The sequence below is a fragment of the Chenopodium quinoa genome, unplaced genomic scaffold (assembly GCF_001683475.1).
Source record: "Chenopodium quinoa cultivar QQ74 unplaced genomic scaffold, ASM168347v1, whole genome shotgun sequence".
Taxonomy (NCBI): domain Eukaryota; kingdom Viridiplantae; phylum Streptophyta; class Magnoliopsida; order Caryophyllales; family Amaranthaceae; genus Chenopodium; species Chenopodium quinoa.
The window spans coordinates 2,121,802-2,143,352 of NW_018745105.1; the positions used below are offsets into that span (position 1 = coordinate 2,121,802).

The 21,551-nt window shown below is 34.6% G+C and overlaps 1 protein-coding gene across 2 annotated transcripts; it reads right to left on the minus strand.

The window, feature by feature from the left end:
* Positions 1–488: 488 nt before the first annotated feature.
* Positions 489–15,836, minus strand: LOC110709958 (serine/threonine-protein phosphatase 4 regulatory subunit 2-B-like). 2 transcript variants are annotated; one of them, XM_021888207.1, is made up of 8 exons: positions 15,681–15,836; positions 15,319–15,433; positions 11,762–11,842; positions 5,593–5,641; positions 5,353–5,449; positions 3,460–3,512; positions 2,010–2,072; positions 489–1,159 (listed from the first exon to the last, which is right to left on the minus strand). In XM_021888207.1, exons 2-8 carry the CDS (start codon positions 15,426–15,428, stop codon positions 806–808), a joined length of 807 nt encoding a protein of 268 aa, XP_021743899.1. In that variant the 5' UTR covers positions 15,429–15,433; positions 15,681–15,836; the 3' UTR covers positions 489–805. The 2 variants fall into 2 exon arrangements, with proteins under 2 accessions (XP_021743899.1, XP_021743900.1); XM_021888208.1 differs by lacking the exon at positions 11,762–11,842.
* Positions 15,837–21,551: the final 5,715 nt, after the last annotated feature.

Consider the following 21,551-nt stretch of genomic DNA (forward strand, 5'->3'; position numbering starts at 1 on the left):
GTCACCAAATCACCATTGTAAATGAAAAGGGTATCACTTCATCAGGAACTCTGGGAACTTTCAAATTGCTGGTTATCTTTCTGAACTTGAAGGCCTTTAACTTGTTTTTCTTGCAGGATATTGATAGTTACTGAAATATCAGCATCTAGTTTAAGTCCTAAAACATGACCTGGGCTTGAACATAGTGGATATTACGGTACATTCTTATGCTTTTATTCAACAAAGTTCATTTGCGATTGATCATATAGAATGGTTTGAACTACGTTTCTGTAAATTTTGGATTATGAATCAACTGATTTTCAGATAATGTTTTTTTTTTGGAAATTTTGTAAATTTTACTCCATCATTTCAGATCGAGCTTCAAAATATTATAAATTATGTAGTGTGTGATAGCTTCCTTAATTTTATATTGAATCCTGGCGAGACAAATTCTTTTTCAAACATGGTGAACACTTGCACAGAGCCACATACAATGCGGTATATAACAGTTGCATCAGGAATATGAAGTGGTTCACTTTAGCTCTCATGATGAGGCAGAATAGTTCACATCATTACGCTAGAAAATACAAGTTCGAAATAAGACCACAATGCATTAAGAGCAACAAACACATGATCATGCTGTTCCTTTTTGGCTGCATCATGTATCAACATCAAAGTCAGCAAATGCTTTAGTAGTAATACAATGTGATATGCTGCAAAATTAAGCACCATAAATTCTCTATTAGCTACTTCAAATGGCAGCACTGTGAACATTGACTATGCTGCTGCTTAAGATTGAGCACTTAAACAGCAGCATCTGCTCACATTAAGATTGAGAATTGTTGGGCTGAGAATTTGTCTCTGATGAACTGATGATCTCTTCAAACGTTTCCATGTCAATGGTCATACCATCATCCACTTCAGCATCTACTTCGGACATTACTTCATCCCTGTCTCCTGTCATTGGTTCCCCACCATTTTCTACTGAGTTGGATTGTGGAGGAGACTGAGGCTGAGGTTCAGGTTGAGACTCGGTTTCAGGTTGAGGCCCAGCCAGAGGCAGGGGCTGGGGCTGGGGCTGGGCATCCTCAACCTGCTCTCTTGAGGCATCTGCTAGTTGCACAATTGGGGGAGGATATGAATCCGTGGATTTCGTTAGAGTACTAGTCACCAACAGGTTCTGTAAAACATAAAATTACCTCACAGATTAGTAGGAAAGTCTACAAAGTTATAGAAAATAATTGTAGACAGTAAGCACAAGTCACAAATTATTTATTTTATGATACTAGGTTGTACTGTGTCTATATCACAACAAACATTAGGAATGAGCGAGAGCACCACAGCTTCAAAAGGAAGCTCAAAAATCAAAACATCACTGGAAAGATTCACAGAGTAAAGACCAAGCTGACACCGAAATTTTGCCTAAAGTCATGATACTAAAGAATCGAGAGGATGCTTTCTCCAGGAAACACTCTAACCGCAGACACAATCAGTAGCTAAAAGGCTCCCAAACTAGCTAATTTGATCTTGAATTTGTATCAAATATCACTCTCACACAGAGCAGAGCTGTAAGCTTGTTTCAGGTACCTAATTCTACAGACTTCAGTACCACAGTGGTTGGTTATTCTGCTTATTCATAAAGGATTCAGACAGAAGCAAGATTGCATGAACAGAAATGATTGTTGCCAACAAAGAGCATCCCTATGAGAAGTGATTGCTTAAAGCAAGCTAATTTTGCTTACTTGAGCATAGATATATTTCTATGTACATGATTTATCAGTAATATTAGATCGATACAATTAGGTTCTACATTCAGACCTAATTCTAAGAGTCTTAGGTCTGAATTTAGAACCTAATTGTATCGATATAATTCTATGTACATGATTTATCAGTAATATTATATAGTGCTTCCTATTATTAATATATTTAGGCACTAATGATGACCAAACCATATTGGGACAGAAAGAATTTTCAAGAAGCAGATAGGCAAGTAATTATGCAAAGTGAGAAGCGATAGAATTATAATATACCTTTTCTAATGCCAGAGCAAGTTTTGACAAATTTGGATAGATAGTCTGCGCATCCAGTAATATCTGTTCAAGCACAAGGTCAACTTTCAATGCCCATAAAGTAAGCCGCATCAAGATTAGCAGAAGATGGTGTAAAAAAGACACAAGCAATTATACATCCAGGCACAACACCTTTTTTTTCAATAGACAATATAGGTTCCCCTGGACATCGGGGAACCAAACAGTAAATAATGTGACGTATTACAGAACAAACATTGGAAAAATATAAAAGTCTTCAGAAACTAAATCATACAGGATATTCCCAAAAAACTTTGAGGGATATCAAATGGTAAAATTACATGTCTGCATCCTCTTTTGTCGTCTACCTATTAAAGCATAGAGGATATTCCCAAAGAACATTGAAGGATATCAAATGGTAAAATTACACGTCTGCATCCCTCTTTTGTTGTCTACCGATTAAATTTCTAGAGTTGGAAGCTCTTTTCTCTTCTCCACAACTCCACATAAAGAGCAAGGTTAAGTATTACTAACCTCCAATATGGATTTGAAATATCTTTGAACAAGCCTAAGTAACATAAAGAGCATAATAAATACCAATATATTTTCCTAAACAAGCCTAGGTGCTTGTGGAACTCTCTTCAGGTGTTTCATTCCATGTCATCGCACACAATTAAAAGAATTAGAACATGCTTTGTTCTTTGTACAAGGTTTGATGTTGGGACCTCAAGTTTATACATTAAAATCCTATTCGCTAAATCATGCAATATTTGATGTTATCCTTTTAAAAATATCAATCAATGAAAATGTATTGCCTGGGCCTAAAGGCTAGTGGTACAATACACTGTTGCTACAGCTAGGTTTAAATCAGCCCATGCAGTTTCATGCCTAATTGAATTACGAGTATAATTCAAAAAAACTACTGCACCTTATAAAGTTTATACCAGAATGTGTTCAATTCACACTGTCAATACGAAGAAACAGTAGTGCCCAATAAAGAGTTCTCAGTTTTACAGCTCTCACATTTTAGCTCTTTCCAACATTAAAAGATGATATCAAGAATGGCAAATGGCATCACTAAATAGAACATATACATGTTTAGTAATGAGTCACAAAGTCAAATATTTAGACCCAAATTCTAAACAGCAAGAGAATTGGATAAATAACAATATATACTTAAATTATTTTACAGTTACATATGGCCATGTGGGACAGTGAAGGGCCTTCATTATTTTCTGTTCTGTTATACTAAAGTTCAGCATCATCCTAAATTTGAAAGGCTTAAGTCTGACCCAGATTACAAATGCAGTTAAGTAACTAACAGGAATAAACTTCTAAGCATTAAAAAATACAAAGTAACTTGAGCCTTGATGCTTCAGATAAGGGAACTCTTAACTATTAGTACAAAAGTAAAACAATTGGCAAGGATTTTCAATATATAATAATCAATTACCTCACAAAGTCTTTGCAATGTGAATGGTGGCCCATCTAGAAAGCTGAATAGAGCTGTACGTAAAGAGAAATGCTTCAGAAATGATAATTTTATAAATCCACTTTAGTCTTTTTCCTTCAAATTGGTATTGGAGTCAACTACATTACTTTGGTTCCATTCAAAGGAAAGTCCATCAACAACAGATAATTAAGAAAAAAAATATACAAGATACACAATTTCTTTGAAATAGTTAGCATACCGGCATTTTGAAATCATGCTATCGTTGATATTAATAATTCCTTTTTAAGTAGCTCCTTTTTAAGTAGCTCCACATGCTCCTTAATCACATAACCATGCAAACATATTGCCCAAAAGTATTAAAGTAGTTTGATTCCAGATTCCACATATGTAATGTCTTAAAACCCCTAGTTCTCAATGCCTCCTAACAGTATTGTGAAGGATATATGATGGTACCAAAACTTAAAGGCCAAGATTGCAACATAATATTTCCATTTTTTTAGCTACAAGATGTTAGTTTAACTGATGCCCTGCTCCACGATTAGAAATTATAACAGTAGTCTCTGTGCATAGATTTGATTGTTCGTATGAAGAATCACCAAAGCATGGGGACAGAACATGGACAAAGGACTAAGACTGAAATGCACGTCATTAATAGCATAGCAAAACTAGTGCAAGCAAGAGTACATGAGATTACCAACAAATTGGAGGATAACATTAAAAACTATATCCATCAACCCTCTAACAGCTATGGGCTTTGATATGCACAGATAAAATAAATAATTAATAAAAAAAAAAACCAGGGATATATGTAATGGGTGGCATTAATCCATACTCCAACAAGTCCAGAAAAGAAATCACTGCCTCTTCATTATGACATCATCAAACACATTGCCTTATCAAACTGAAAGAGAAATTTCTAATTTCCACAGTTTTTCTACAGAGAGAATAACACCAATGCCAAGCAGCCAGCTGGAATTTCCAACATTTAGTGTGTATTATTTTTACACGTATCATTTCAATTCAGGTCAATTCCAGAAACTTAAATATCATATTCTATAATTGATTTTTCAACAAGGTGAGGGAAGGGTTGGGCTTACCGGCTAAACAAGATTTCAAACTAAATTGCCGACTCTATTTGAAAAGAAAACTCGAATTTCATTACTTCTCCGTTCCCAAACAAGGTGACATGTAAGTTTATGCATACAAATCAAGAGGTTGTAGTTATGGCATTGTAATTATAACTGACAAGTAATTACATACGTATCTAGAACTAACAGATAATAGTGCATGAATGTCTCAGATAAATGATACTACGAAATAAAAACAAGTTAAATTTAACGGTGAATACAGAAAAATAAAGTATTGACTAATGACAATCATATGATTAATAATTATAATATACTCCAGAGTAGATTTCATTTCAGTTTCATTCAATAAATTTTAGCACAGTTAAATCAATTATAAAACAACACACCCTTGATTATGTATTGCCAAAGAATCACCATCATCCCAAATAATATGCAGGAGCATGGTCAACAAATGCAGAAATCATATATTTTGGACAAGCCAGAAGCTCCTCAATCAAGCCTGTAGGTTCTCATCATAATGCAATTGTTAATGGAACACACCAAATTCTAAGCCTATGCTGCATCCTTTAGCTAGATGAATAGTAGAACAATATTGTCTTGCAAAAGCTTCAATGTTATTGAAAGAAAAATATAGCCAAATATGCAAAGACTTTTCTAGAATTTGGGGGACATTAGAAGATTAGTACAATTAGCACTAAGAATTCACAGCTCCAACAGGTAGTGCACTACTAGCAGGTAGCACTCCCAGATATCAGAGAAAATACCAAGATGCAAAATGTAACAGTGAGTTATTTAATAAAAATACCTTCCTCTAAGCTTTTCACCAATTGTGTATAACTCTCTCCCAAAGAAGAATTTTGTTGATCATCAGGAATTTTTGCTTCTGGATATTCCGAAAGAACCTTGATATTCAAATTTACATGGGACAAGATGTCATAATCTCAACAGAAATTAATTTCAAATAATAATTCCAAGGGACAAATACAGATTAAAACCAGCACTGATAAACAATAAAGACCATACAACAAGCATACCTCACCATTACCTGCTTCAGCTGAAACAACAGCATGGTTTTCAACTCATCCCATTCATGCCTGAGTGACAACACAAAGTCAAGGAAAATATCCAGCAAAAAAAAGGCATAACATTAAACATGAATTTTACATTTTTCACATTCATTAATCCCATCAAGTTGGCATAACATCTAACACGAATTTTACATTCTTTACACTTATTTACTCCACCAAGTTTCCAAAAATATTAGTTTATGGGAAATTGCAATCATTCAAATTCCTAAACGTATGACTATATGCGTGTACATGGATATGCACAAAGTGGCATCTGGGAGCTTTGGTTAGATTTTAATTACCACTAAAGCAAACTAATGTTTTAAGGTACCTATGTTTTAACTTGGCCAAGTATTTATTGAAATTATTTAGTTAACTTTATTTTACATTATCACAGGATTTTAATTGAAAGTGTTTAATTATTTTAATTAAATTATAAAATAATTCGAATTTTAAAAGAGGGAACCAATTTCTTTTGTTTTTTTAATTTTGATAAGAATTTATTTTTTAAAAAATTTTTGGTCCGAAAATTTTTAATTATTTTGGAGTTTTAGTTCGAATTATTTAAATAAAAAGGAATTTAGAAAATTAGTTGTGCAGGTATGCGAAGGAGATTGTGTAAAAATATTTGGGCATGTGGTGAGATTGTGTAGAAATATTTGGGCATATAAATTATAATTATTTCACCTATGTGCATTTATTTAATAATGTGTGGTGTTCAATCATGTTGTAGGATTGTTATGAATTGTATGAAAGCATGTAATTATGTGGTTTAATTATATGCAAGAAAAGATTGTTTGGTTGAACACCAAACTTAAATTTTATGTAAGAACTGTGTTGTTTATATTATTTTTTTTTTTTCCTTTTGGGAAGGGTTTTTCTATTTTCTAAGTTGGTTTTCTTACAGGATGCCGATAGAATTGCCTAGTAAGTACACAGAGATTGGAACTTTGATTAAGAAGATTTATGAGCATACGATCCATTTTATTAGGAAGGTTGATACCATTATTCGTACTTATGTGATGTTATGGGAGAGAAGTAATGGCACCTTCCTAAGTCTGCTTTAATAGTTCATTGTCTTCCAGATGAACCGCCCTACATAGCTATAAAGAACAACTTTTCTGATTTTCATCCGGGGGCACACCTAAGTACCTAACTATGCTCGCTACAAGGATAACTATGGCCAATGAGGCCTTCATTGGAGATATCTAGTTAGCTACATTTTTCAAGCCCAAGTGCCCAACACTATTATTTATATCAACATAATCTTCCACTTCCTGACTACTATCATCAAAATCATCCACCTCCACAAAACTTTCCGCCTAAGAACGTAGTGAAGAATCGGAATTAGAGCCTGAAGAAGAACCTATGGATGAAGACAATGAGACAGGGAATGGTTCTTGTGAAGAGATTCCTAATCCAAATCCCCCGATAGTAGTTAATGAGTCGTTCGACGAGGAGGAAGAGGATGTTGGATTATTTTGAAAATATATAATTATTAATTATTATTAAGTTAAGTGGTCTATTTATCTTGGAAATCAATTTCCCATGATCAAGGAAATTACTGCCCACTATCCCACAAATTTAGGAAACCACCATAACCAACTCACGAAAATAGGATTTTTTGACGGTAAAACTCCCTATATATGTATACCATTTAACGTGAGTCTTTTTTCTGCTACAAGGTACAAGGGTCACTCCCTTCTAGCAGAAAAAAGACACGTGTTAAACTAAAGAGTGCTACCAAGGGCTACTATAAGATATTGACTTTAGCACTTTGCTACAAGGGTCACACTTTAGCCTATAGGCAACTATAAGGTGTGGAAGGAAAGAGTGCTACTGCAATTAGGATGGATGGATATTGACTATGCTATTAGGAAAGACGAACCACCTGCCATAACGAAGACTAGTACTCAAGATGCAATTAGTCTTTATGAAAAGTGGGAGAGGTCTAACCGTCTCTCCGTTATGTTCATAAAGACTAAAATATGTGCTAGTATACGTGGTTCTGTCGATAAGCATACTAATAATGTTAAAGAACACATTAAGGCCATCGATGAACAGTTTGCAACTTCTGACAAAGCTCTTGCTAGCACCTTAATCATGCAATTTTCATCCATGAGGCTCACGGAGACTAATGGAGTGCGTGATTACATCATGTGCATGAGTGATATGGCAGCTCAACTTAAGGATTTGGAAGTCACCATATCTGACTCTTTCTAGTACATTTTATTCTATGTACTCTTCCTAATCAATACGGCCCTTTTATAGTCTCTCACAACACACATTAAGACAGATGGTCAATTAATGAACTTATGACCATGTGTGTTCAAGAGGAAGGAAGGTGAATCTCACAACTTCTGAAAAGAATAAAATGGATCACACTAAGGAAAAAGAAAAGGGAAAGATTCCAGTAAATCAATCCATTATAAAGGATTCTTCGTGTTTCTTTTGTAAAAAGAAGGGACACATGAAGAAAGAATGCACCGAGTTCAAGGATTGGCTTAAGAAAAAAGGTAATTTTCTAGCATTTGTCATGAATATAATATTGTTTATGTTAATTGTAATACATGGTGGATTGACTCTGGTACCACAATCCATATTTCGAATACCTTGCAAGGTATGACAAACCTAAGGAAACCAATGGGCACATAACATCTATTCTGTCAACAAGATGAGTTCGCTGGATGTGGAAGCAGTTGGGACATGCAGCTTAACTCTAAGTAGTGGTTTTATTTTGCAATTAAAAGGACATTTTATGTTCCAAATGGATTTTCCTTTAATATTTCAGATTCTAGTTTAACTTTATCAAGAAATAAATTCTGAAGTTATTGGTTATGGTGGTTTCCTAAGTTTGTAGGATAGTGGGCAGTAAGTTTCCTTGATCATGGAAAACTAATTTCCAATATATATGGACCACTTATTTCCATAATAATTAATAATTATTTATTTTCAAAATAATCCAACATTCTCCCATTTGGTCCATTTAAACAGAAAACTCAATATATTAATCATAGCGATAAATTCCCTAATAACGAGAACTAATCTTCCATGTATCACAATATATTCGGTCTTCCACCACTCATACAACTTAATTAGTAAACCTCATGTTCACTCTAGATCAAACAAAAATGACATTTCTTATTGAAATAACCAAATATCTACATAAATTCAAATAATGCAAGAAATATCAAAACTGAATGAGAAAGTTTCAACACAATAAACAAATGTTTCACATGATAGAACTAAGTCCTATCCTTTGTACATGACCCTTGAAACCATTAATTGGCATGCCTTTGGTCAAGGAATCAGCAATCATCAATTTAGTGTCAAGGTGTTCTATGATCACTTTCTTTTCTTAAACAAGTTCTTTTACGACTCGAAATTTTATGTCAATGTGTTTGCTTTTAATTCCACTCTTATTCTTAGCCATAAAAACTGCAGCTAAATTGTCACAAATACATTCTTATTAGAAGAATGATAGAGTCATCAACTCTTAACCCAGATTTGAAACCTTTTAGCCAAACACCATTTGAGGTAGCCTCGTAACAAGATATGAACTCAACCTTCATAGTAAAAGTAGAAATTAAGGTCTGCTTTGCACTCTCCAAGAGACGGCACCATCAGCTAGCACATATCCTAAGGCATATCCTAAGGTGGATTTTTGTGAGTCAATGCAGCCACCGTAATCGAAGTCAGAATAGCCCACAACTTAGGAAACCACCATAACCAACTCACGAAAATAGGAGTTTTGATGGCAAAACGAGGCGACCCCGGTTAATCTCCTAGATAAACTTGGGTTGTTTATCTAGGGGTACAATGGTATTTTCGCGTTGTTAGTTAGGGGTGTCAAGGTAATTTGCAAGTCACGCATAATCTTGTCTTTGACCCAATGTTGGACGTCGTTAAGTCTCAACTTTTAACCATGGTTAATAGGTTTCACTTTTGCAACCACCACTCCTCGAATTAAACAAAAACTCCATTACTGAATTTGTGAGGTTTGGTGCCTCCAAAAATGGTCGGTTTTTTTTTTTTTGTTAGAAAGAAATGGTCAGAGTTAGCAACCACTAAACCACCACTTTGCTTTACAAACCCACTATCATGAGCTTTCGATTAATTTAACCCACCGTCTTTATCTTCCTCCTCCTTACACTAACACCACCACCGATATTAACAGCGGTCCCGCCGCCAAACCAAACGAAAACCCTATGAAAAATAGAGAAATTTGGGGTAAGATTAACCCTAAAGGGTAATTGATATTTCCCTTCTCAATCGATTCACCAAGGAAGATGAGCTTTCAAACTAGTCAAGCAAGAATTGTATGAACACAAACTTCCGTTGATGGCTGCGAAACCACCGTATCCGGATCGAACTGCAATTTTGTGGGTTTTGGTTGCAGTGGATGGACAAACTAAGACTCGATGTTTAAATTGCAAAATGGGTTGTTAATTTCCATTACTGACCTTGAGTTAACTCACCTTGAGTTAAAGGCTATGGTGTAGGAGTTAACGTTGGGAAAACGTTTATTTTCTGTTAGTCAGCTTTTGAACGCCAGATGAGCCACGTGGGTTGATAAAATGTTTGTATATTGTGTTTTTTCGAATTCCAATGACATTTTATTACAAAAATGCAATGAGATAAACCATCCAAGTTTATCTAGGAGATTAACTTGAATTTTCTCTGGCAAAACTCCCTATATATATGTCATTCAACGTGAGTCTTTTTTCTACTACAATCTAACTCTCAAACACACATAAACACCATCTTAAGTGAGAGTGAGGGTTCAGCACTAAAAATTCAGAAGAATACAGTTGCGGTTCCGCAATCGTAGATCAATTTTGGGTCTTCAACTTCCTCGTAGTTTACTTACAATGGCTGGAGGTAAATTCAGAAATTAACGCTTCCGCAATCATGACTTATATGTTTATGATTTAAAGCTATGAACATGTTTGTTTTGTTAGCCTGAACCTCAAACTCCTGAACCTGTGGAGGAGGATGATGATGACGACGATCATGAATTTGATCCAAGGAGCTACAAGCAATCCACTGATAAGAAGGACAATGTTCTGATTGATTAATTAAAACCTTTATAATATCTTGCAGGATTTTTAAAATGTTTCTTAGCTTTTTAAGTTCATAGTAATTATTTAGCAATTCTTTATTAGTTTGATGTAATAAGTAGCATGGCTACATTAAGTTCATAATCAAATAAAATCCCCTTTTATTTGATCATAAAATCCGAAATTATTAACTACTAAAATCTGATTTATTAATAAGAATAATCTACGCCAACTCAATATGTTTATGGAACTAAAGTACGCCAACTCAATATGTTTATGGAACTAAAGTACGCCAACTCAATATGTTTATGGAACTAAAGTAGCCATGCTACTTATTACATCAAACTAATAAAGAACCGCTAAATAATTAATCAATCAAAGCCTTAATCCCATAAGTGGGGTCGGCTACATGAACCAAAAGTGATTATTCCGTGTAGACATAACAAAAATCTTCCTCCTCCATCTCTTACGATCCAATGCCTCATCCTCATGCAAATCCATATACTTCATATCCTTCCTAACTCCTTCCAACCAAGTCATTTTCGGTCTCCCTCTCCCTCATTAAATAAAAAATTGAACCAAAATAAAAAATTAAAAAAATCGGTTCCTTCTTTAAAAATTTGAATTATTTTATAATTTAATTAAATAATTAAACACTTACAATTAAAATCCTGTTACAAAGTAAAATAAAGTTAACTAATTAATTTAAATAAATACTTGGCTAAGTTAAAACATAGGTACCTTAAAACACGAATTTTGCTTTAGTGGTTATTAAAATCCAACCAAAGCTCCACATACCACTTTGTGCATATCCATGAGTGTGATTAATTATATGCGCACGCATACATACATCTGAGCGTCTCAGTGTACATCTTTATGTGTGTGGCGCCATGTACGTGCATGTGTGTTTTTGTGTCTATAAGATCAAATGAGAAGGCAGCTTAAAAGTGGCAAGGATGATATCATGAGAACCCTAGTGCATGCGCCATGTAGGTACAAGGATTGGGAGATCAGTGCTGATTTCACCAAGCCCCATCCCATAGCTCATGTGTGTGTATGCAACAAGAAGCTTGAAGTAGAACCATACCAAAACTTTCCAGTTGAAGCTATAATTTCCAATACCCCCTTCACTTCTTCAGCTGACAGCCTAGGATCATATTCTCCATTTCTAGATACCAAATATAACATGAATCAGAAACAAAGAGAGGCTCTGAATACAAGACTAAAAACATGAAAATGCCAAGAGTTTAGCTGTCATATCTATATATTATATAAGGGAGTTCACTAAATCATATTTTTCCTTGGAAAAATCATCCAAAACATTAAGCTTGCATTGGAAAAATTATCCGAAAAAAAACAGACCTTAATTGGAATATTGGGCATGGATCTTGTTAGCATCAACTTTTAATGTTAAAGATGATTTCCAATGAAAACATCTAATGTAAGGATTAATGTCTTGAAAATTACTTTTTTACATATAATTCTTGAATGCTTATATTTTTTCATACATATTAATTTTATAAACCAAAGCATGGCTCGAGATTCGGGAATTACCTATTATCTCACAAAAATTAATGATAGTTTTTTATTAAGATGAGAGCAGTGCAGTAGTCATCTAAAATGTACATGGCCATCTCGGAATTTGATTCCCAAAACTTAACCCCAGAACTCAGATGATCAAGAAAAAAGATTTCATCCAATCATAAACAAGACAAGCTGCTCTGAAAGATTCACTAAACTCCCTTTGTCCTCATAATTTATAAGTGATACAACTGCAATAATGCGTGCATTGCACCAGAATTATCCGCGATTAGTCTCACATCACAGCCAGTATATAAAACAAATTAGCTCAATATTATACTCAGGGCTGTACATAGTGCGGTTTAGACCGCACCAAACCGCAATTTTGCGGTTTAGTGCGGTTTGCGGTTTGAAAATTGCGGTGCGGTTTTTAAAAATGACCATACCGCGGTTTGCGGTTTGGTGCGGTTTCAAAAAATATTGAGACCAAACCGCACCGTAAACCGCATTTTAATGCGGTTTGCAATTTTTATACTATTTTTTCATTAAAATTATATAAAAGAACTAAATTATATGAGCTAATCTTTAACTATTAGTTAATTAAAGATTAATTAAAAGAGTTTAATATTTGAATTATAAACTAATAATTATAAAATGAAATAAAAGTTTTGTTTTTAAAAGAATAATTACAATTTTAATAAAATACGATTAAACCGCAAACCGCACCGCACCAAACCGCATTTTGCGGTGCGGTTTGGTGCGGTATGAAAAAATTACAAACCGCACTTTTGCGGTTTGGTGCGATTTATAATCCAAACCGCACCGCGAACACCCCTAATTATACTCTTGAGCACCAATTTTTAATTTTTGATTTCTTAATCCAAAGAACTAAAGTTTGTGAAGATTAAATATTTTGATTAGGCTCTTATATTAATCTAATTCAAAACTTTTGTGTACAGCCGGTTTACAATAATATTAGTGTACATCAAACAATCATAGGGTAACTTTTATCCAATTTGAGTTAACATTTAACCTGCATTAGGGGTAACTTTAAATCTGATATGATTTTAATGTAAATAGGCTATGAAATAAGTTATATAAGGATAATTTAGTTATCTTCACATGCTAAGATAAGATTTTTACTCCTTTAAAAAAAAAAAAATATATCAATAAAACATAAGTAACTTTTAATTATATCGGGGTAATTTTATAACCGACCTACAATAATTATTATATATCCAATTAATTTAAAAGTTTGTGATCACATGTACCATCCAATTTAATTGTTGCTACTATGTTTACAAACAAATTGTTTCTGTTATAGTCCCTTCTCAATGCCCCTTTCCTTCTTTTTACTTTTCACGTAATAGGCTTTTTCAAAGTAGAAAAATTGTAACCAGTACTCATGGCATTACAGGTCAAGCGTTTGTCGTGCAACCCAACCTCAAAAGGTGAACACAAATCTTAAAGACACAAATTCAACAAAGCTCATCTAAGAAACTGGAATGCAATTGAAATCATCCAAACAACTCAGATGCAAGCATTCAATTAAAATTTTTAAACAACTTTAATGAAAAATAAAGCTGCTGATCTTGCTATATATACTTTTCTACAAAAATTGCTCAGATAAATGTGATTCTATTGAATGTATATCTCAGATAAAACATTGAGACATATGCACACACCAAGAGAGGAGCAACCCATAAAAAGCATAGCCTAAGTATATTGACAAGTGTAAATATGGAAAGACAAAAGACTCAAAAGTCAAAACCAATAAGGTCTTTGGCAACATGGCAGTTCATGACAAAAAGGGTAAACAAAAAACGTTGTGGATTTTAATGAATTAAAAGTTCAAAACTGCGTGCACTGCAACAATATGCTTCAGTGAAAAAAAAAAAAAAAAAAAAAAAAAAAAAAAAAAAAACTTATTTAACTTATTGATTGACAGTCAGTGAACAAAAGAAGTTGCTGGCGGCTTCAAAAGAACAGTTGATTCAGAGCTCAAAACTCCTTTCAGTCTTTCACGCATATTCCATGCATCACATGTACCACTTAGCTAAGTGCGCCTAGTTGACATCAACAAACGCCCTAGTTATCTACCTCCTCTAAAAATGTCAAGCAAGGTATGCTAGAAATCAGCAAGAAAATATTTTGCATATTATCATCTACCTATATTTAGATAACAGTTTTATTTCATGTCTGCCAACCAAATATTCCAGTGCTACAACATAAGATAGTTAATAACATCCAAAACGAACATTAGTCTAGTTCCAGATGATGGCTTATAGTTCCATAAAGACCACAACTTCAGTCTAAACAAGAAACAAAAAGGCCATATTCAATTTTACTGCCCTCTCAAAATAGAGACAATGAAGTTTTAGCCGATTTTGAAGTCCCAAATCAATTACTTGTATATTGCAATGATTCAAATTTGAATTAACCCAATATAACCACAGAGAGACACCACAAAGAATAAAGAGCTGGGGTATACCTAATATTTGTACTACTAGACATCAATCCAAAAGTTGATCATAGACTTTACTGACAATATTAAATCCGTACTTCATTAGCTCTATGCATTAAAGTTTTAGCATCTTTGGTTTATGGTTTGTTTTTCCCCTCTTAGGTGTACAAAGGTAGCAACATGTTCATAAAAGTAAAAAAACAACCCAGTAGCTGATCTTAGCTTAGCTCAACAACAATAAATCAGAGACAGTTCAACTCTATTAGCTCACAAGTCATAACCTAGATACAATACATTCTTGATTTCACTAACCGTTCTCTTACTAAGGAATGCCCTTTATACTACGGAGTATCTTTTTTTCTAAAGGGAATACAATTAGCACTAAAAAACAATTAAGCAATACATTCCCTTTAGCTCCCTCAAGTATAGAAGAACTTCATTGTACAAGAACTCCAACCACAACTAAGCAAGTTTATTGTTTATACACAAAATTAAGTAATTTCGAGTTCAAATAGACCCAAAAAAATAAAAAAAAAAATTGCACATTATTTCCTCGCAATGATTATTCAATTTCTCGAATATTAACCAAATCAAGCATAATAGTTATCATTTAAATATTATTCAGAAAAAAGGAGCAAAACTGCAAAAATAAAAAGTACCCATTAGCATCTGAGAGTTGAGGACTGGTCTCTCCCTGAACCAAAGCGGGAGGGGTGGCCGCCTCGGGCACGGGGAGAAAAGGTCCGTTTTCATAGTTTTCTCCTGACATTCAGCCTGCAACACATTAACAACCAAATTTGTCTCAATTATCAAAGCAGGCTCGAAATATCACGTTAAATTCTTCTCATTTAAGAATATGAATAGCAAAATTCTAGCAACGAAATCGCTCGTCATAATCTTTGATAACGTCAGTATCGTATAAGCAATAGTTCAATAATTCACCTTAGAAGAACCCTAAATTGACTGTTACTGGAATTAACACTATATTGTGAAATTGATATTTGATGAATGAATAAAATACCTCAGATGCTGCTTCAATGGAAGAGATAAAGCTCAAAAGCCGCTTCAATGGAGGATTCGGAGTACGCTTCGGTGGAGGAGAGAGCTGGGGAAGGGTGGAGCGGGGCAGTGTAATACTGTAATGTCGAGTAAATCAAAGTTTACTCCGTGTTACTCCTAATAGAGTAAGGCCCCGTTCTGTAGAGCTGCTCTCCTTTGCTCTGCTTCAATTTACTCTGCTCTGCGCTGCCCTGCTCTGCTCTGCTTAAAAATAGTACTTAAATCTGCTCTGCTCTGCCCTGCTATGCTTCAATCTGCTCTGCTCTGCTCTGCTCTGCTCTTCAAAAATCTGCTCTGCTCTGCCCAGAAGCTTAAAAGAACAGGGCCTAAAGGGCAAATACACTCCCTAAAGTCTCGTATTTGTGCACTTTTATCCCTCTAAACTATTTTGTTCACTTTTTAGTCCCTCCTCCACCTTTTTTTTTTTTGAAACAAATCAATTCATTAATAAAAAATTCGTCCGGCATCTACAAATGAAATCTAAATTAACATATACTACCTCTAGATCAATTTACTCGCAACAAAGGAATATTTTATGTCTCACAAATAATACCCCTTTGTTGCAAGTAAATTGAACCGGAGGCAGTACATAAGATTGAATCAAATTAGGTTTTCCTTCATCAGAGCTACGATCGTTGAAAATATCTTGCACTGTGGTACATCTCTCGCACACATCGCTGGAATATACAGCCTTTTCGGAGAGACGGTCTAACGATTTGTTGTAGCCGTAAGGATGATTCTCATCTGATTCGCCTGAACGCATTTGAAAATTTGACAACTGTTGCAATCCCAAATAAATCTTTACCAAAGAACTGACAATAGGGCAAAAGATGGTTACTTTTTTTATGAACCCTAACACACAAACAAACCCTAAACAAAAACAAAAAAAAAAAACTATACTAACGACTCCACCATAAGGAGACACATTACCATAGGGAGACGGACGAATATCTACAGTACTTGTGTAGATTTATTGAAATTCAAATTGCAAAACTAAATAAAATCAAAGGAAAAGGGTCGGAAATAGTCTAATTTACAAAGAAATTAGACTATTTCCGGCCTAAACGGCCAAGATTTTGGAGAAACCCCATAAGAGAGGAGGAGAGGAGATGAAAGGGTGAAAAATTAACACTTTTAGTCCCTCCTCCACCTTGTTTGGTGTTTTCCAACAAAAAGTTGAGGGACTTTGCTGACAAAGACAAAGATTATGGACTTCCAGTCAGTAAATAAGTTTAGGGACGTTGAGTAGGCATTTGAGCAAATGCTTGAGGGACGATGACTAAGCAAATAGTTTAGGGACTTCAGCCATTAATGTATCAACAATTTACACAGCATTTGAGCAATATTTTTTGCTGAATCGAAAAACTAGCTGTTAACAATTAAAAAGAGGCTTATAAATGTTAGAAATTTATCACAAAAAAAGATGTTGATCATCCAAAAAAAATTTTGCTCCACAATAGTGCTGCACTGCATTAGGAACTCAAGTCCAGGTACCTGGAAACATAAAATTTAAATTTTGCAATTAGTAATTAGTGTTGTAGCTTTATTTGCAGATTAATAATGTCTGTTTTTGTTTTGTTTTGCAGGATGTCTTCTTACAGCAGAGGTTCTAGTGGCAGTGGGGGAGAAGGTGTCATTGTGGTTTACCACTGTCAAGAACAAGGTCATGGACAAGAGATAACCCAGGCAGTAGATTTTTGGCATGCCAAGACTATGATGTTGAGACCGACAGAAGGGGCTGCAAATTTTTTAAGTGGATTGATGAAGAAGATCAGACTGAGTGGAAGAGGGATGTCATCTTAGGGGTAGTTGAAGGCAAAAGAATGTTGGCTAATGAAGTGAAAGAGCTAAAGAAGAGGGTTAATGAGGCAAACACATATGCAAGAAAGATGACCTCAGAGTCTGCAATGCTGAAAATGAAAAAACCTAGGGTTTCTTTAAGTTTTAAGTGTGAAGTGTGGGTTGTTTTTGCAGTTGCTACTTGTTTACTTGCTTGGTATGTTATTGGGAACCAGGGCAACCAAATGTAATTTTATGGTTAAGATGGAATGTAATTGTGTGACTTATTATTATTATTAATAAAAGTAAACAGGTTACCTCATTTGCTCTTGTCTCTAATCTGAACTTGCTTTGCCCTAGCTAAGTCTTGCAATGATTGTGTTGATATTGTTTGTGAAGATTGAGATGCTGTTTTTGGTTGTGTTTGTGACAGGGGATATTCCTGATAGAAGGAATATATGGTCTGCTCTCCTAAATTATCAGAGTAAAATGTAGCTCCTCTTAATGGTCTTGTCATTAATTGAGTAATTGGCTGAAATCAGTGACCAAGAAATATATTAGGACAGTAAGTGACCAAAAAAATTATAGCAATGTAATTTAAGGCAAGATTAAAGACTTACAATTGCTTGTCTTTGAAAGCCATTAGGGTTGGTGTATACACCTACACCTTTGCTGTGCATTGGAACTGCAGGTGCAGAGTTATTTGGGGCTGCAGTAGAGGTGTTAGGACCAGTGTGGCTTTCCCTTGGTGCATTCCTACATGTCATCTTGTTGTGGCCAAGAACCCCACATAAGCCACATGTCATTTTCACTCCGGTCCTCCTAAGCTTGCCCTCTTTAGTAACCTCACCAGCTGAAGGCCTTCTCTTTGTTTTAGGTCTGTTATGCACCTTTTTCAACTCAGGATCAATGACACTATACTCAGAAATAGGTGTAGACACCTAAAAATGTCTCCCCAAAACCAAGCCCGATGATGAACAACCTTTCACCGCCATTATTGGTTGGGTTGAGTATTTAATCTTGGAGTGCTTAAATCCATATTTTCATTTCATAAAACCAACTCAAATCCTATCCCATTTCCCCAAACTATAACTTATTTTCCTCTTTTTGTGCCTTTAAACCCAAAATAATTCATTTCGTGTCCTTTAAAATCATTCATTTCATGTCTTTTTTATAAAAACGTTTATTCCAGTTTATTTTGGTCCATTATCTGGGTTCAATGATTGAATAGTTGGATGGGTCTTTAAAAGATCTTTCCAACGATATATTATAAGCCCAAATCCGAGTTATAACGAATAAGTTATGGCCAAAATATTATATTGAGCCCAAACCGAACCTAAGCCCACCTTACCCACGACCCAATGATCCCGTGGAGGGTCCAAATTATTTAATTCTATTCCTAAACCAATTAGGATTAATTAGAAACTTCTATAAGTTTCTAAAAGATCTTAATTATCCTTTTTGAAAAGATAAGATTAAAGAGTTTGAAATTGAATAAGACTTTTCTTTTTGAAAATCCTATTTCTATCCGAATTGAAAGACGTTCAAAAATAGTCATATAAGATTATTGTGCCTCATATTTTTTATCCAAATCTTAGATGGTTGGATAGCCCTTGAAATTATCTTTCCAGTGACATATTATAATATCAATTTCGAGCTATAATGGAAAGATATGAATAAAATATCAAACCCTATCCAAAACTGACATTGTCTCACTATTTTGGTAATATCTTTTAATCTACAAAATATTTTAATTTTATTCCAATTGGTTTAGAAAATAGACTTCAATATATTTCCAACGATATCTTATTTATCTTATTTTGATTTATGGATCAAAAGATATGATAAAAACAAAAACCACAAAAATTGTTGTCTATCGCAAGAGTTTTATCCGATTCGAATTCTTATCTTTTCTTGATTCTTCGACCCTCTTTTTTCCTTATAAATAGAGGTCATATATCCCCTTTTTCAATAATCAACAAGATTGATCATCAAATAATTCTCTTCTCCCTCTTTATCCTAAACACTAGCCTCCCCATTCTTTCACTATTCCTTAAGCACTCCAAGGAGTCCATATAATACCCAAAGTTCTATACTTAAACCAAGGCGTGAAAGGTAAAATTGACTGAAGGTTTGGACTAAATCAACTCTACTTTTTATTTAATTTAATTGTTTCAATTTGATTTATATTTTAATTGAAGTTACTAACAATTTATTCATGATGTAGCAATTTAAAGGAACGTGCGGAATGTGAGTAATTAATTAATTTAATTACTCTTATTTTATTTTAATATTGCTAGTATCATGATTAGGGTTATTTTATATTTGATTTGACTAACGCTATTATTGTTAAATTTCTTCCAATATTAATGTTTACTCTATTGTTATTATGATCAGTATATTGCATGTTTAAAGGGAATATGTAATTGAAAATCACGCCTAATAAGATAATTTTGACAACCGGTTTATGTTCCTTTTTAATCTTGTTATTGATTCAAGTGGTCACTAATATTTTAGAATTATGTGTTGCATTAATATTTAACCAATTTAGCCTAATAATAGTTTGGAGCAAATTGATTTTTTTGTTTGCATGCCTTTGAGATCACAGGAATCACTTTTCACTATAAGAATCGAGTAAAGGCCAATACGGGCGAATGTGACTCCATAACTCACTTCGTACCATCATCCCCAATCCTCCTTTCGTGATTCCAAACCATATGGAGTTAGTAATCTCATGGATTATGAATGGGGTGTAACCTTAACGGGTCAATCGTTGTCCCTTTATCGTGGTTGTCTTTTATGATTCGTAAACAGTTTACAAGTTCCTTAAAAACTTGTTGGCGGCTCCCTACTTTCCTTGTCCCTAATCATTGTCCCTAATCGTATATGTCAATTCCCACTTCCTAAGAGTGTCAAGCATATTCACAACATGCTTTTAACGTAGGCGCACTTCGAACGACGCCTACAATAGGCCATTCATGTGGACCATTTAGTGGCTCTAGTAGGTGATCATAAGCCTTTAAATAAGTGTGTTTCCTGAAATAATCATTGACATATTGCTCTGGTTGGTCTACTTTATTCCAGATGGCCACCACAGCATGTTTGCATGGTATGCCACTGATTTACCATGCATTGCAGGAGCAGGTTATGTCTACAAAATTCACAACATATTTGGTCTGAGTTGTCCCATCCCTCACTCCATAGCAAAATCCACCATCCCAATATGCATTCCAACCCCTGGCCCATACTTTATGTTTCTCTAGTTGCTGCTGGATTCTAGGACATAAACAGAGATCCCTCTTTTTTATCATGTCCCTTTTCTTGTGTAATCTGTCCATTAGGCTCTCTCTAATGTCTTCTAGCATACTGATAATAGGCTTATGCCTCCATTTAAGTATGTATGCATTAAGAACTTCACTCATGTTGTTGTCTACACTGTCACAACATGACATAGGTGTGTAGGAAGCCCTACACCATTTTTTATAATTTCTCTTCAACAAATCCTCTGCAGCATCATTAGAAAGCTCCCTCATTACTTGTAAATTTGCCAGAAAATCATTTTCAGTGGTGGAACTGGAAATTACCCAAAATTGCTTCCTAAACTCTAAGCTACCACCAAACACCCCCCTAAAGTTACAGTACACATGTCTTGCACATACCCTGCTCTCAGCCTGTGGAAACACCTCTGCAATTGTTGCAACCAACCCCTTTTGCTGATCTGACATGAATGTATAGCATGCCCCTTCATTTGTTCCCAAATCAGCTGCAAGTAGATATAGGAACCAACTCCAAGTATCAGTGTTGTAACACCCCAATAATTCTCTCTTTAAACCTGTGAGTACCCTGAACAATTTCCAAGAGAATAATTGACGTGCTACTGCCACGTGTTCAAACGTCAAGGCTATATCAGAAATTAGCAGCGGAAAAACTAGTTCAGTTATAAATAAGTTTCAAAACCAATAAACAAAACCAAATTAAGTCTTACAACCTAGAACCATTAAGGCCCTTATTCAAAACCCAAACTAGTAAGATTAGTATAAAATGAAACCGAGTT